We start from the raw sequence: 16,725 nt of genomic DNA, 5'->3' as shown, positions 1-16,725 counted from the left end.
ATAAAGTTATATGATCAAGTCAGGTGGTTTCCAGAGAATCCTTTACCTATCTTAATATGTTTCTATTAGCTCAACAGTTATACAACACATGTCCAACATACAGTATTTCTGAAATTATATTTCAAATGTGTATTTTTTTTTTTTCCATCAAAGATATTTTGGGAATAAGCTCTGATTTTTTATTTTTATTTTACTGTAATGATATTTGTCATTAGTATCATCTATTAATTTGTTGAAACCTTCTGTATATACTAGTTTAATTTGCTCAAGGTAAATCTATTGATTTGCTGTCTGGTATGGTATGTGCCCTGTGGTTCCAAAGTAGTCCTGATGAGGATAAAATAAAACTGCAGGTAAAAATCATTAAAAAAATAAACCCTTTTATGCCTCAGAAACTATATAAAACTAATAGTCCAAAACTATTATTGTGATTGTTTTGGGATTATTGTGATTTACTGGGATGGCTTATGTACTGGAGCAGACCAGTTCAGTTTAGTGTACTAGATGCTTTCAAAATACACAGTGCTTCCAGGCAACTCTTTGTCAGTGTCTGCTCCCTAGTGGTGACAGATAGAATAGCAAAGTGCATACTCCAGGAGTGCTAAATAAGCTTTGCCAATTAAACATCTACATGTGATTTTTTTTTTCTTTCAAGACCTTGCAGCAGCTTCACAGACACCATAAATAAGGAATGTGGATTAGAATATAATTACTACTCACACAATTGCATCATATGTTCTGTTTAAATAATAGTTCATAGAAAGAAAATTATTTCATTTACTCATAAATGCAAGTAAATGGTGACCAAAACTTTGAAGCACCAAAATGCACATAAAGGCAGCATAAAATTTATCCATAAGACTCCAGTGGTTTAATCCATATCTTCTGAAGAAATCCAATCAGTTTTATTTTTCACAATAAATCTTGACATCAACAGTCTTCTTTGCGATCATGATTTCAAGCTCGATAACACTTCCTAGCGTCTTCTAGCGCATGCATCCGCGTTGGGAGAAATGTTCCTTGCAGGGTCCTCAGCCTTACAGGCTCCATATGGTTAGGATTAGGATGGGGTTAGGGCATCTGCTGCCTCCCAGGAAAAAATGGAGGCCCCTGTGTACAACGGTCAAATGCGTCAAGTTCTAGGAAGTGTAATCTAGCTCGAAACCATGATTGTGCCTAGAGACTGAAATGGCATTATGTACAGTGAAAAAGGAGTTATGTTTTGGTCTGTTTTCACCCAAAACCGATTGGATCACTTCTGAAATGGATTTAACCACTGGAGTCTTACGGATTATTTGTGCTTTTTGCAGTTTCAAAGTTTTGGTCACAATTCACTTGCATAGTATGGACCTACAGTGCTGAGATATTCTTCTAAAAGTCTTTGTTTGTGTTCTACAGAAGAAAGAAAATCACACATCTGGGATGGCATGAGGGTGAGTAAATCAGAGAATTTTCATTTTTGGGTGAACTATCCCTTTAAAACCTTAAATTGAAACTAAAGGGCACACACACCTAATTTAACTTGAAGTTTTCATTATTCATCTTCATCAACAACAGATACACGATTTTTCCTTAAATATCTCTTAACTTTGGCAAATTAAAACATCACAACATCCCACATTCAAAGGACAACATAGTATGCGAGGAGACAGTTACAGCACATAAACCTTAAAAAGTATGATTTACACTATGATATCCATTGCACTACTACTGACAAAATGACACTGTGGGGACAGCCTGATACAGCGAGTTCCTTAAATTAAATACATTAAAAGAAATATTCTGTATCCATTCAACTACTACTTATACAATGATTTAGAATAAATTAGTGACAAAATACTCTCTTTTTGTAGAACATTCAATCTGTTAGATCTCATACTTCTTAAAAAATCATTCAGAACAATTAATGTGCCTCTTACAATGATTATTGCAAACCTGAGCAGTGTTTTTCCATTAAAATAACAGCTCTAGCTGAAATGTTACAATTACCTAAAACTACTTCCATAAAAACTCTAAATCAAATCTGCTATGTCACACTAAAGCATCAAAAGGCAGAAAGTTCAAAAGGAAAAACGACAAATAAGATGGAGTGGAAAAGTTATAGTGGAGATGACTTAGAACCTGTCAAGTTTTTTTTTTCCCGTTTTACCAGTGTCGGGAGTCAACCAGCTCTGGCCGTAGGCTGAGTTTTTTAAGAGTTTCATAACCAACCACCATGACTATTGCTGTTGGTGTTGAAGATATTATGCGAGCAGAGAGCCCTTTGGTCATCCCCCAGAATCCTTCCTCTCTGATCAACTGGTTAAAAGTTTCAAAGATTGATGTTCTGCCCTCCACCTGTCCAAACAAACAGTCATTAAAATGCTAAATGGCACTGTTTACACGTACACATGTAAACACATTCAGTGACACATTGCTATGTTTACTACACACACCAGTCTATTGTCTGATTTTAGTGTTACAGTGTGCATGGGAATCACCTGAACTCTTGCCCTGACAACGTCCATGGGGTTGGTGACGGTGGAAGCAGTGGCAGCTGCTAGAGGTCCAGCCACAGCTTGCAGAACTAGATGAGGACAGTCACTGGGAGCCATCTTGGACAACTGTTCTGTGGAGCCAATAAGAATACATTCATTTCAACTGCTTGAAAATCAGCTCGACTCGTTATTTAAAAGATCCCATGCATAACAATCTCTAATAAGGCAGATGGGCTGCTAACTAAAGACAGCTTTTGATTACATGATTTAGAAAAGTATTTTATCAATCAACATAATAGAAATAAAATCTAATTTTACAGTTGAATGTAAATAAGTGTCAATCAAATACATGCATCACAAAATAACTGAACAAGCACACTGATCATCTGATTTAATCCGTCAGCTGAAGGTAAAAAAAAAAGCCTCTCTTAAACTCGAACCTGCATAAAAGTGGTAAAATGGCCACCAGACCGCACTGTTGGGGATGTATGTCAGAAGGGAAGCCACGTATCCTCGGTAGAACCCACGAATGCCATCTGCAGCAAATATCTGTGCAATAATGTCTCTCGACTGCCCAAATGATAATGGATGCCGTGCTCCTGAAGCTGTTTTGAAGCGGCTCAGATGCTCCCCTTGGCCTTGCATCATGAGCTGTTGGGATATTACATCTATAGGAACAGTAATGCTCTGGGCTACTAGTGACGCCGACCCTCCTGCCACTAACGACTTCAGCGTATTGTCTTTAGAATAGTTGGAGACATACTTCCTCACCAGCTCATAAGTGGTGATGTACGCCTGCCCTGATATGAGTGTGAACGTGTTCACCATGAAGCCCCTGTAAAGTCCTCTCAAACCTTCAGCTCTGAGAATCTTCAAGAAGGCATCGTAGGTCCCAGCATAGAGCGATTTTCCCTTCTGAACCTGCAGCCTGGTGCGAATGAGTGTGGCCGGGTAGACTGTGGCACGGATGGCCATGGTCATGAATACTCCAAAGGAGTAGAACTTGCGTTTGTCCAAGTCCTCCCATTCTATGATCTGAATGTTCCGCTTCTGCTGCATGCTTCCAGCCTGTAGTGCCCGGCATCAGACCCAGGCTTCTTGGAAAATAACAGTTTGGGGGTTAACAAGAATTTTTATATATAATAAGTATATATAAGCACATATGTAAAATGTGAGGAGGATGTGCTGCCACAAATGCAAGAATCGGCTATAGGGCAGTCACGATTGTGAAATTTGGCTGACGATTCATTGTCAAACAAATAATTGCGATTATGACAATTAATTGTCTGTTTTAGGGCTACGATGCTTACTTGTCTCTTTTAGGGCTTTCATGATTAATTGTAGGGATGCACCGATCCAATACCTGGATTGGTATCGGCTCCGATACTGACGTTTTTAAACAGATCGGTATCGGTCCGACGAGTCCGATCCAAATCCGATACTGTGTGTTAGTCATGTTTGTTACTGTCAAGCTCCAAAAAAAAGACCCATTAAAACACAATTAAAGTAGTTCATATGACTCGTGCATTTTATTCAAAGCCACCTGAAGACGTGCGTTAGCTCTGTGAATCACAAAAGGCTGTTTAATAAGTAAATATATAAAATGCACGCACAGCTCCAGTGCGTTATTGAATGGCGCTGCTCTGTTTACACATGCGCGCCTATTTTTAGCCTTCACAGCGGTGCACAATATTAGAGCACTATTCACGAACAACATCTCAGATGTAGATACTAAATAGTTTGGTTCACTTATAATATACATTTAGAACGGCACCAGAGGTGCATTTTATTTTTTTTACCAGAATTTGAATAAGAAGCGAAATTAACTACTGTAAACTTTCCTACAAATAGACACATACAGGACGTCCTGGACATTTCAGAATGTCAAAATAAAAGCGTGAGGGTTTAAAAGTTAAAGGTGTCATGGAGGCAGAGATATGAACTCAGCAGCAGGGTTTATTGAACAGATGATTGAAACAGTGATGTAAACATTGTGAGTAAATTCAGTTGAGCAGAGTGGCAAATAGCAGGTGAGTAATATCCAGACAAGGTATAGACATGATGAACAGATAACTCACAACAGTCTTATGATACTTGCAGGCAATAATGAAGACACAGGTATGGTTTGACATAGTAGAAAGGTCTGGAGTCTCTGGGGCTGTCTCGTTTTGAAGGCTGGGTCCTCGCGAGGTCGCATTTGTCGGCCGCATACGTCATCGAGGCTGTCTCGTTTCAGAAAAGCGAGTAGGACACTCTGAATTCAGCCTTCGAATGCGACCTCCTTTCATGGGAATTCAGAGGATGCATGAGGTGTATCCTTCGCGGGCACTCACAACCTACAATTCTTTGCTTCAATGGAAATGTCTAAAAAAATGACGCCAATTTGCCCGTAAATATGATGTTCAAATGCAAGGAATGTTAATTCCCAAGTTGAAGTACCTCATTAGATGGGTGCAGAGTATATAATATGTATAATTATATTAATATATAATTAAAATATAAGACTGAAAGTACACCTATAAAATCTATTTTCTTTTCTCTTTACATCATTATAACTCTCCTAAAATGTACCTCATACATTCCCTTCCAGAGGGACTTTGTTCCCTTCTCACTCAAAGCGCTCGCGCTCGTTAAAGAGTGGCGTGCTGTCATAGCAACCATGTTACGTTACGTTTCCATTTGTCCTACGAAGGCCATCTCATTTAAACGAGACTTGTTTAAAGGAGGATGCTCGATATACCGCAGCCTTCAAAGGACACGTCCTACCTAGCACGCAGCCTTGCAAACAAGACACAGAGATACTATCGATGAGAACAAAGAGTGTGTGTGAAAGCAGGGTATATATGCAGTGCTTGATTAGCCACTAATGATATGCAGGTGCGTGTAATCAGAACTCAGGGGAGAGTGAGCGCTGTGATGGCAGTGAGGAAGAAAGAGAGAGAGAGACCAGTGGATCCGTGACAAAAGGAGCATGATTGAGATATATTACTATATATTACTATTATAATATATTATTATTATTATCATTTGTTTAAAAATTATAATAATATTTAAGTTGAATGGGTTCCAAAAAATAACTGTTTGAATGAAAAGTGAGCTGATATCTTACAACTAAATTGAACAAAAAAAGAGATCTGAATCCTTTAAAGTCCAGATACAAGTTGAAAACATTTAGCAAAAAAAAAAAAACAGCTTCTTTTCTACTGATGACTTATACTGGAATGACTGTTAATATTGCTGCTACATTATCCAGTATACTAGTTAACAAAGTTTTTCTTAATAAGCTATACATTTATATTGAAATAATGTGCAGTTAGAGGTTTGTGTTTCTTTACATATTAAAGGGTACTCCCAATTAGTTCCACACAATAATGTAAAGATCGGTATCAGCAGATACTGAGATTTCCGATATTGGAATCGGAAGAGAAAAAGTGGTATCGGTGCATTCCTAATTAATTGTCAAATAATTTGTTAAATTTCTTAAGGTACACCTTAAATCTTTTTTACATATTTAACTTCAAATATATAAATCAAATAATAAAATAGGTATATATGATTTCCTTTTAAGGATTTAAAACTATATGAATAACATGCAAAATAAAGTTAAATATTTCTAAACACTTAAAATATGTCTCTCTTTTTGGTCAACTTTAGTTTTGGTCAATTTTACCTTTATACTGTTGTTTTTGGAACTCATTAAAAATATATAATTTTTATATATCAAATTATATATCATATAAAATATATGTTATATATTTATATAATCTAATATTATTTTACATTATATTATGCAATAGTAAAATATTTCTGTCCTAATTTCTTTACTTTCACACCTTATTTTAATGCTCTGATTAAACCCACAAGCCCTTATTTCTCAAGAAGCAAAACCTTTGAAATTTTGTTTCATCATTTTATCACTCCACAGAAATAGAGTAAGCGTGTGTCTTCTCTGTGTCATTTACACAGTAAACAGGGTTGGGAGGGTTACTTTTGAAATGTATTCCTCTACAGATTACAGAATACATGCTGTAAAATGTAATTTGTAACGTATTCCGTTAGATTACTCAAGGTCAGTAATGTATTCTAAATACTTTGGATTACTTCTTCAGCACTGGTAGATTTTTTCACTTGTTTTGACTATAAAAACTCTGCCAGTACAGTAAGACAAAATACACATGTTAAAAATACATTCTCTGAAAAACCTAAATATCTTATGCAGTGTTGTTTCTAAAACAAGATTAATCAAATTGATCTTGTTTTAAGGATTTTTAGATATTTTTACAGGAAAACAATACAAAAATTATTATCAAGAATAAGATGTTTGTCCTAATATCAAAGGTTATACTAGATATAAAAAAACAATAATAATATATATATATATATATATATATGATCCAACGTGGATTTTCTTGATAAAAAATATGACCGTGCCTGGTATCATGTGCATGTAAAATGGCAAGAAACAGCATTTTTAGCTTAGCTGAATATTTACACAAGGTTTATTTCTATTTCTTCTGCTCCAAACTTACTTCAAACTTACTTCTCTGTCTGCTCGTATGAATGTAACACATCATAAAGGTGCTTTAAGCTATTTTAGCCGTTCTAACTTCCACAAGACTGAGTTGTTGATTTAGGCAAAATATTCCTGATCCAATCATTGCATGTCTAAAGTTTGATTTTGAGGTAATTTTATCTAATATTTAATTTTTTTTTTTTTTTTTTTGTAGCTAATGAGAATCCCTGAAATTATCAAATTTATTTTAAGACAAAAAATACTTATTTATCATTTTCTGTTTTGTTCAATGTGATTAAACCGAGAAAAAAAAGTTTTTCTTTAGTGGGGCGAATAGATTTGTTATGCAAAATGTTAAAAGTGGGCTCACATTGACTGAATTAAAATTGAGATTAATTTGTATATAGATGTTATGAAATGCCAAATGTGATTGAAATTAATAGATTTTTATTTTATTTTGAATAAGCATTCAATTATTTTTTTATAAAAAAAATAAAAAATAAATAAGAAAAATAAAAAACCTTGCTGTCTCAAAACTATTTTCCTTACTTGACAAATTTTCCCTTTATTGCCCCTATATTTAAACAATACCACTTCTTTTACACAATACCAATGCCTCTTACCCCAAATGTGGGTGCCACCTTTTAAAAAAATATATATTTTTTTTTAATTCAAACAACCTTCCATCATAAATCAGTTTGCTCCATCACTATTCAATAAAAAAAATTTTCAACCTTGATACACTTTGTGATCATAAAAAAAAAAAAAAAAAAAAAAAACACGTTTTCCTTAAGGTGTGTCTTTAACCTCATGTGTCTTTTCTCATCCTTCCACTGAAAAAAATACGTTGCAATCAATGTGCAGTAATACTGAAATATTAACATGAATTTAGCTGCTATATTTTCATTATAAATTAAGAACCTCTGGATAAACACAGTAGAGTAGCCTCTATACAAGCTGCAGTGTTTGCTTCAATAATAGCTAAACAGCATGTATTAAGTGTCAGACAGTTGCTAGTGTTCATTCAGCCTGGATATGTTACTGCTGTTAAACCAGACACTTCTCTGGAACACAATACTTCCTTCTCAAGTAATGTCTAGATGAACAATGCCACTTTTATCGAGATTCGACTTTGTAAAAGCACACGGTTGTGCATGATATCCTGTGCGCTAGTTAGCACAGTTCTCATACGGCTGAATAGACAGAAGGTCCGGTGAGCATTTCTATTCTGTTAGAGCTTTACGAACTATCTATGACAGTCCGGTTACGTTTCAACAGCACCAAGAGGCGCCTTACCGTGCAGCAGGGATGTTTCAGTAATGTGACATATTTACCGGTATGTTGACATTGGTGTGTGTTCAGTAACATTAGCATTAACTACAGCGGTTCACTGGGGTGGGGCACACGACAGTGATGGTGATGACGCTACCTGCGTCACACTGCCAAACTGACCAATCACAGCCCTCTGATCGAAGTTCATCAACCGAAGTGTCAGAAATAGGTGTCAATACTTATGGGTCAAATAATGTTGTACAAGGTGTTATAATGAGAAATCTTTTAAAAATCTAGTTTAAAATAGTGATGGGAAGATCGGATCATTTTACTGACTTGAATCTTTGAGTCTCGTTCAGCAAAATGAACGAAACTTTTTTCAAGTCATTTAGTTCATTTCGTGCAGAATTAAATAAAAATGTTACATTTCCAATAGCCAAATCCCCCCAACACGTCTGCTTACGCAAACTTTGATTATAGTCCCAATAAGAAAAAATGTATAATGCAGCCAAGGACAAATTATGAGAAACAAATGATTCGTTCACTTCTGGATTGAATCTTCTTGTCCGAGTCGTTCGTTCTTTTGTCACGTGACAGCCGTATGTGCATAGCGTATACGGCTGCCCCGTGACAAATGAACGAACGACTCGGACCAGAAGACTCGAGAGGTGAACTAATCGTTTATGTTTCCTGTACAGTGCCTATGCGGTTTTCACCTAACGAACGAACGGTGGTTGCGTAATGCGCATGCGCGACCAACACAAAATGAACGAATCACTCGCTGAGACTACTCGTTCTTCTGAGTCACATAAAAGATTCATTCAAAATGAACGAATCGTTCATAATCGACCCATCACTAGTTTAAAACACTTGTGTCATGTTCTCAGAAATGTAATCTTTGTGTCCAGTTTGGTTTTATACATTTTTGAAAAACCTTTATAGTATTTTCTACAAAGAAATAAAATAAATAATACATAAATAATAATAAAAAAAAAAATAATCTAACTTTAAAATTGTCATGTGGTGTAACCATAAAGTAAAAAGTATGATAATATTTTCTTTGCACCTTGAATACATGAGAGTATAAACAAATGAATCATTAATTTTCCAAAAGTTTTCAAACACATTTTTCGAGATAAAAAAATATTTTTATAAATATTATGAATTTCTGAGTCAAAAATATCAAGAAATGTTCTCAGAGTTACACCACATGAACAAAATGTGCCTTTTCATAAACATGTCAAAATAAATATCAGATGTTTTTTCAAACTTCACGCTCAGTCTTGAGGTTCTATAGGTGTCCGCTCTGTTTTATGGTTTTTATGGTCAACATAAACAACAAAATAACTACCTACATGCTGGTTACACCCAATGACTTTGATTTGGTGGACAAAAGCATTTTTTATCATACTTTAAAACACAATTTTTTCACTGCTTATTCTGCACTAGTCATGCCAACATTCCTTTTTTCAGGAATTTCACATTTTAATGAGACTTTGGATTTTTTTTTTTTTTTTTTTTCTACTGTCTCTGGACACCACAAGACATTTTTTACTTAAGCCCCAGAAAAAAAATATCAATATGACTTTAAACTCAGCAACTGGAAAATGTTCATCATAGAAGAGGTGTATTCAAATAAATGGTTTGTGTGAATTGCATTTTTTTTAAATGCATTTTTAATTTCAAAGATCTGGACAAAAATGAGCATCACTTCATTGACCCTTAGGACACATGGTAAGGGAGGATGGTGGTTTAACAAGGGGGATGCTTTTTTGTATTTCTTGCAACAAGGGGGATGGCATCTCCTCGCATCCTCCCTTAACTCAAGCCCTGGCAATACGTTCTAAAAAAAAAACAAAAGCAATTTCTGTCATCTACATACCCTTATGTCGTACGCAACCTGTATTATTTATTTTTTTCTTGCGAGGAACACAAAAGGAGATGTTTAACAGTATGTCCAGGCTGCTCTTTTTCATACAATGTAAGTGAAGAACAAAAAAGTAATATAAAAGAACTATGGATGTCCTAGGGTAATCGACTAATCATCTACCAACTGACTAGTCGATTAGTGGAGTTGGCTACTAACATTCATATTTTTAGTGGTGCTGGTTTTAACGGTAGACGCAAACACAATTCTCAAATTAATTGAGAGGCGCATCTTCTTAGAGAGCCTTTTTGTATGAGGATAGCTTGCTGTGCTTAACAGTGAATAACAGTCGGCACAGTAAAAACCCTCTGCAAGAAGTTTAATCTCTTTAATGCTTTATGTTTAGTCTATTGTTGCAGCAAAGCGCCACATCAACAAAATATTTCAAGACGAACACTGTCGAACATTAAATCCTCTGCTGTGAGTAATATTCCTGTGTTTGTTAGGTGATGTGGAGAGATTAAAGGTGCACTCAGTAACTTTTGTCTTTGTGTCATCTTGGTCTTACAGGCAATGTATTGTATTATTATATATTGTAAACATTTGTCTCTATTTGTTATTTATAAGTGTTTTCTGACAACAAAGTCTATATATGAGCCTAATTTCCAAAATGTGTTCATATATATATATATATATATATATATATATATATATATATATATATATATATATATATATATATATATATATATGTTAATATTCATGTTGTTATATTACCAAAAACACTGCAGATATTGATTAAATTATTATGTACTCTAACATTGTTTTCTAATCAGAGGTATGTTCAGGAGGTAGGGGGGAAGGTTGGTAAATACTTTTCTATAGTGTGAGATGAGTACATTTTGCTTACTTCAATTTAAACTTCAATGCACATTAGTATATTTCATTATTGCATTTGGTTTTATTTGTGGTTTTACTGAGAAAGCCAATGATGGAATCATACAGTGCAATAGCACTTTTCATTACAGGCAAAAAGGTAAATAAATAAAATAAATAAAAACTAACACATGCAGATCTTACTCTAATGCACAAAGAGTGCTGAGTAAAAAGTGTTTTTCTTCTGCCACAGAGAACATAGTACAACAACACATGCTATGCACGTTTCTTTTAGCAAACTTCAGAGAGTGAGCATGTGTAATCTTTTTTACTGTGACAACGCCACTGTGTATATCACATACACGTTATTTGACACTTATAGGAAGTATTTTAGGTAGCTTTTAGAGAACACATTTGGCAACAGGTCAAGTATACTGCCTTTTTTATATTTGAACACAATTGAAAAGTAAATAAAAAAATGTAAAATGCTCAGGGTGAAAAGGTGTGTTCCTTTTGGTTTATAAATTACAAATTAGTTTAAGATCACTAAGTTTGTTCAACTACTGAGTTGCTGAATCCTGAATGCCACTAGTGGAATGTTTGTTCAGCACAATAAAGACACTATTTTGTAGGTTTTGCATTGAGTGCACTTTGCAACAATCTATATAATTATGTATATTTAGGCCTTGCAGTTATTCTTCTGATGAGTGAATTTGTTGTATTGTGTACACCATGAGACGCAAATCTCCTGCAATGGATGCTATTAGATGATCTGGTTTCACAAGCTCAAAGCCAAGGCAGAAGAATGTTCTGGTAAGGAGTACTGAGGAAGACAGAAAAGAAAAAAGTTATTAAATGTTATTAAAACAGTAAACAAATGGCAACTTTTCATAAAAGCAAGAAGGCAAAGCAAAAACACTAAGCATGCCTTTTTGTCATACACAGTGCTCATCCTGAACTTACATGCATCTGGCCTGCTCTTCATGAACCACACAAATACATGATTGATCTTCAATTTCTCTTCTGCAAACTCCAAAACACTGGTGAGTCTGTAGGAGGTGAAAAGGGGAAAAACTGCAGTAAGTAATAGAGAAAACGTGCTTCCACCAATATCTCAATGTTAAAATATATGGCTGTGAGGAATTTGCCCCTGGGACACAGATTGAGAATACAAAAAATTTAGTTATGCAAGACCATTTAGGTCACGCTTAGAGAGTTCTGAAACATTCATAACTTTTAAATTTGACAGAAGTGGGGCTCAGTGATCCTTTTACACTGTACAGTGCCTTCATGCTAAAATAGCTCTTGCTCCACCTTTACATCAAGGACCTTTGTTCTATCAGTATACTAGCATATACTTGCATTGCTCCAGTTTATTGATGCAGCTTTAAACGGTTTCAGACTTCTAAATGTTGAATTTACAGACTATGTATTTTTATTTTTTTACCTTTACTATTAGAAATGTTTTACATAAAAATTATAAAAGTGTCTGATATATGAATACATGTAAAGTGGCCTAATGATAATATGAGAAAACAAAATTATAATATGCCTCGCTCCGTCATATAAGCCTACAGTGTAGTAAGGCAGAAGGAGCACAATCCACACTTATCTCCTACCCTTCTTTGGTGCCCTTGAGAAGTTCTCCATTTGGTATACCAACAAAGAGGCTGTGGCCAGAGAGTACAGTCTGCATACCCCATGACAACTGCTCACTTAGCTGATACTGAAAGTGCAGAATGGATGATTCTTTGTCCAGTGAGGTCACCTGTTTTGCAGTTAACTTACCATCCTGCAGCAAAGATACACCAAAGACTGGCATGAAATTATCAGATTATTCTACATTCATCAGTGCTTTTCTATCCACCCAATAACATCCTTACAGTTAATTAAATAATAGTTTGAAAAAAAAAACATTATCTCACCCTCATGCCATCCCAAAGTTGTGTGATTTTCTTTCTTCGGCGGAACACAATCAAAGATAGTTTAAAGGATGCATGATGTGTTGCGGTCCATAATTCAATTGGGTGCAAAACTTTTAAACTCCAAAAAGAACATACAGGCAGCACAAAAGCAATCCATATGACTTGAGTGGTTTAATCCATGTCTTCTGAAGGGATATGGTTGCATTGGGTGGAAAAAATTAAATCCTTAAAAAAGGACCATATTCACTATACTGTATATTGACATCCGCAGTCTACTTGGCATGTACATGAGAGAAGCTTGTTCACACACTTCCATGTTTGACATATGCACAGAGCGCTGCACACAAACCAGACACAGTGTTGCCAGGTTCACGGTTTTCACGTCCAGTTAGGCTTTTTTTTAAATGCATACGGTAGTTAAAATTATAGATTTGCGGGTTGAGTTTTTTTTAGGATACTTTTAAAATGTACCGCAGTCACGAAAAGGTTGATGATAAACCCTAGAAAATGAAAATTCAACATCTTATTGATGTATAATGATACATTCGATGGATTGAGTACCAGGCAGCCACATGCAATCACCATCTTGACTCCTCCACTGTGTTCCAATTGGGCCAGATGTCAAGATTTATAGTAAACAAGGACTTATATTTTTGTCTGTTTCTCACCCAAAGTGATTGTATTGCATCAGTAGTCATAGATTAAACCACTCGAGTCATATGGGTTACTTTTATGCTGCCTTTATGCCTCCTTTTTGGAACTTGAGAGTTTTGGACCAAATCGACTTACTTTTCATTGTATGGACAAAAACACATCATACATCCTTCAAAATATCTTTGTTTGTGTTCCACAGAAGAAAGGAAGTCATACTAGTTTGAGATGGCATGAGGGTGAGTAAATGGTGAGAGAATTTTAGTTTTAGGGTGAACTATTCCTTTAAAGTCACATGCATCGCATAAGCACATATTAGGTACAGTAGTTAAAGATTAGAACACTGAAGTCTCAGTTAAGACAATATATTCTTGTATGTGGCTTTGGTAAGTAGGCATCACTTTTGTTAGGTGGTGACAGCCTCACTTTGTAAAGGACTGCATCTTGAGTCTGATCCGTGCTCATCCTTTGCCCATCCGCGGTAATCCTGTGTGGGTGAGAGGCATCAGGAGCACCACAGAGGCCCTGGAGCCAGCTGCCTGACCCATCGGAGCACACAAGCTGAATCCAAAAGTACAGCTCTGCACAGATACAGGAGAGCAAAGAGCTGCTAATGACAACACTGAATTTTCAAAATGATGTCTCATTGATGACCTGTATGAAACAGGGCAGATATAAATGTTGAACAAACAAGACAAAAGATACAGCCCTGTGTGACTAATATACAGTATACTGTATATACACTGATCAGCCACAACATTAAAACTACCTGACTAATATTGTGTAGGTCCCCCTCCTGCCACCAAAACAGCACCAACCCACATCTCAGAATAACATTCTGAGATTATATTCTTCTCACCACAATTGTACAGAGCGGTTATCTGAGTTACTATAGACTTTGTCAGTCTGAACCAGTCTGGCCATTCTCTGTTGGTCTCTCATCAACAAGGCATTTCCGTCTGCAGAACTGCCGCTCACTGGATGTTTTTTGTTTTTGCCACCATTCGGAGTAAATTCTAGAGACTGTTGTGTGTGAAAATCCCAGGAGATCAGCAGTTACAGAAATACTCAAACCAGCCCGTCTGGCACCAACAATCATGCCACACTCCAAATCACTGAGATCAAATTTTTTTCCCCTTTCTGATGGTTGATGTGAACATTAACTGAAGCTCATGACCCGCATATGCATGATTTTATGCACTGCACTGCTGCCACACGATTGGCTGATTAGATAATCGCATGGATGTTTGTTGGTGCCAGATGGGCTGGTTTGAGTATTTTAGTAACTGCTGATCTCCTGGAATTTTCACGTCTCTAGAATTTACTCCGAATGGTGCCAAAAACAAAAAACGTCCAGTGTGCAGCAGTTCTGTGGACAGAAATGCCTTGTTGATGAGAGAGGTCAACAGAGAATGGCCAGACTGGTTCAAACTAACAATGTCTATGGTAACTCAGATAACCACTCTGTACAATTGTGGTGAGAAGAATATCATCTCACAATGCTATTCTGAGATGCGGGTTGGTGCTGTTTTGGTGGCAGGAGGGGGACCTACACAATATTAGGCAAGTGGTTTTAATGTTGTGGCTGATCGGTGTATACTGTATATATTTTTATTCAAATTAATTACATGGTATGCCGTTTAATTAATCGAATTAATCGCAATTAATCACATACATAAATATTTGCTGAGAAAGCCCCTCAAATAATAATATTGTGGTGATGGGGGCGTGGCCAAGCAGCATCTGTGGAGAGCGAGTGAGTACAGTAAGGATTGACACCTGTGAGAAATCACCTCTAACAGCTGTTTTGTGTTTGTAATGAGAGCGGAGAGGGATTTAAAAGGGCAATCCAGACAGCCGGAAGAGACAGCGAGAGTTGCACAAAGCAGTGTGTTCATGTGTGTGGTCATCATGTTGAAGCTGAAAAGCATTCTTTAAGTTTGAGTGAGAAATAAAAACGCACGTTGGATTGTTACCTGTATCCCGCTTCCTCCTTGAAAGAGTTGAAATAACCTTGTCACAAAATTTGACAGCCCTAATATATACAGTATGTATATATTTATATATATATATACATACTGTATATATATATATATAAATGTATTATTATTATTGGAACAAGCCGTTCTGTACTACAATGCATGACAGACGCTCAACCAGCATTGCATAACAAGGAGCGATTGTGTAACCAGTTGATACAGTGAGGAGCCTGCAGTGCTGAAACAAAAACTTGAATTATGCGGTATAACATAGAGCACGCACATAAAGATCAAATACCACAATGATAAAGAAAATGACTGCTAGGTCAGAGGTCAAATGTGCTGCCCTGAGTGTGAACTGTGATAATGATGTAAGAACGTGAAACAAGAACACTGTGTTCTTCACGGCAAGCAAAAATTCCCAGTCACGATTCTAAATATAGAACACAATGGCAACATCCTTCACAGTTTTGAGCCATAAGGAGAGAACAGTGTAGGTCATAGATCTACCTGATGTATTTTCAGAAATGGTACACTATTAGAATCATTGCATAATATTTAAGTTGAACATCATGTTGCATTTGTGTGCATTTCCCCCATTACATCCAGCAGTTGTTCTGCTTAACACTTATTTAGATCATTATGCTATTACAAATTTGCCCATAATTAATGCACATATTAGCCTATTATTTCATAGTGGCTTTTTTTTATTTATTTATTTATTTTTTGCATGTCAATAATAATAATAATAATAATAATAATAATAATAATAATAATAATAATAATACAATGCAACCTTTCCCCCCAAAAGTCTCTGTTATTGAGTCTTATGTCCTACATGAGGTGTGATTTTCACTAAACGTTTTGGTCCAAATCTTAGCTGAAATAATCAGTGATGCTGTAAACTGCATGCTATGAGCTGACGATAGTGCGCCACTGACTTAAACCGGATAAATATAATCACGCAGATATTAGCTACTCACCTCGCTTCGGTGTTGATCATAGCGTTTCACAGCGATATAATCAGATATGTTGGTTGTAAAGCAATTTATATAATGCCACACTTGTTCAAGTCGCGCTTTTAAATGTAAGACATTAACAGTGCTGCATCCTTCAGTGTGCTCTCTCGAATGGATCAAGCGGGTCTTCATCACTTCAATAGGTT

At 35.9% G+C, this 16,725-nt stretch overlaps 1 protein-coding gene and 1 pseudogene across 5 annotated transcripts; both read right to left on the bottom strand.

The window, feature by feature from the left end:
• Positions 1-1,565: 1,565 nt before the first annotated feature.
• LOC127451492 (solute carrier family 25 member 44-like) lies at positions 1,566-8,422 on the bottom strand. 5 transcript variants are annotated; one of them, XM_051716243.1, is made up of 4 exons: positions 8,325-8,422; positions 2,918-3,574; positions 2,481-2,608; positions 1,566-2,337 (listed from the first exon to the last, which is right to left on the bottom strand). In XM_051716243.1, exons 2-4 carry the CDS (start codon positions 3,534-3,536, stop codon positions 2,146-2,148), a joined length of 939 nt encoding a protein of 312 aa, XP_051572203.1. In that variant the 5' UTR covers positions 3,537-3,574; positions 8,325-8,422; the 3' UTR covers positions 1,566-2,145. The 5 variants fall into 5 exon arrangements, with proteins under 5 accessions (XP_051572203.1, XP_051572221.1, XP_051572209.1 ...); XM_051716261.1 differs by having other exon boundaries at positions 2,918-3,571; positions 8,325-8,406; XM_051716249.1 differs by having other exon boundaries at positions 8,287-8,390.
• A 2,644-nt stretch (positions 8,423-11,066) lies between these two features.
• LOC127451541 (ornithine decarboxylase antizyme 2-like) lies at positions 11,067-16,725 on the bottom strand (annotated as a pseudogene).

The sequence above is a fragment of the Myxocyprinus asiaticus genome, chromosome 2, assembly GCF_019703515.2.
Source record: "Myxocyprinus asiaticus isolate MX2 ecotype Aquarium Trade chromosome 2, UBuf_Myxa_2, whole genome shotgun sequence".
NCBI classification, from domain to species: Eukaryota; Metazoa; Chordata; class Actinopteri; order Cypriniformes; family Catostomidae; genus Myxocyprinus; species Myxocyprinus asiaticus.
Note: the sequence above shows the minus strand (reverse complement) of the source record. Positions and strands in the feature narration are given on the sequence as shown.

Bases quoted from the DNA above. Each gene is read 5' to 3' on its own strand.
- LOC127451492 (XM_051716243.1), bottom strand. From the start codon at position 3,536: ATGCAGCAGAAGCGGAACATTCAGATCATAGAATGGGAGGACTTGGAC. The intron at 2,609-2,917 runs GTTCGAGTTTAA...TTGGCTCCACAG, and splicing joins ATTTTACCACTTTTATGCAG to AACAGTTGTCCAAGATGGCT. The intron at 2,338-2,480 runs GTGATTCCCATG...TTGTTTGGACAG, and splicing joins TTGTCAGGGCAAGAGTTCAG to GTGGAGGGCAGAACATCAAT.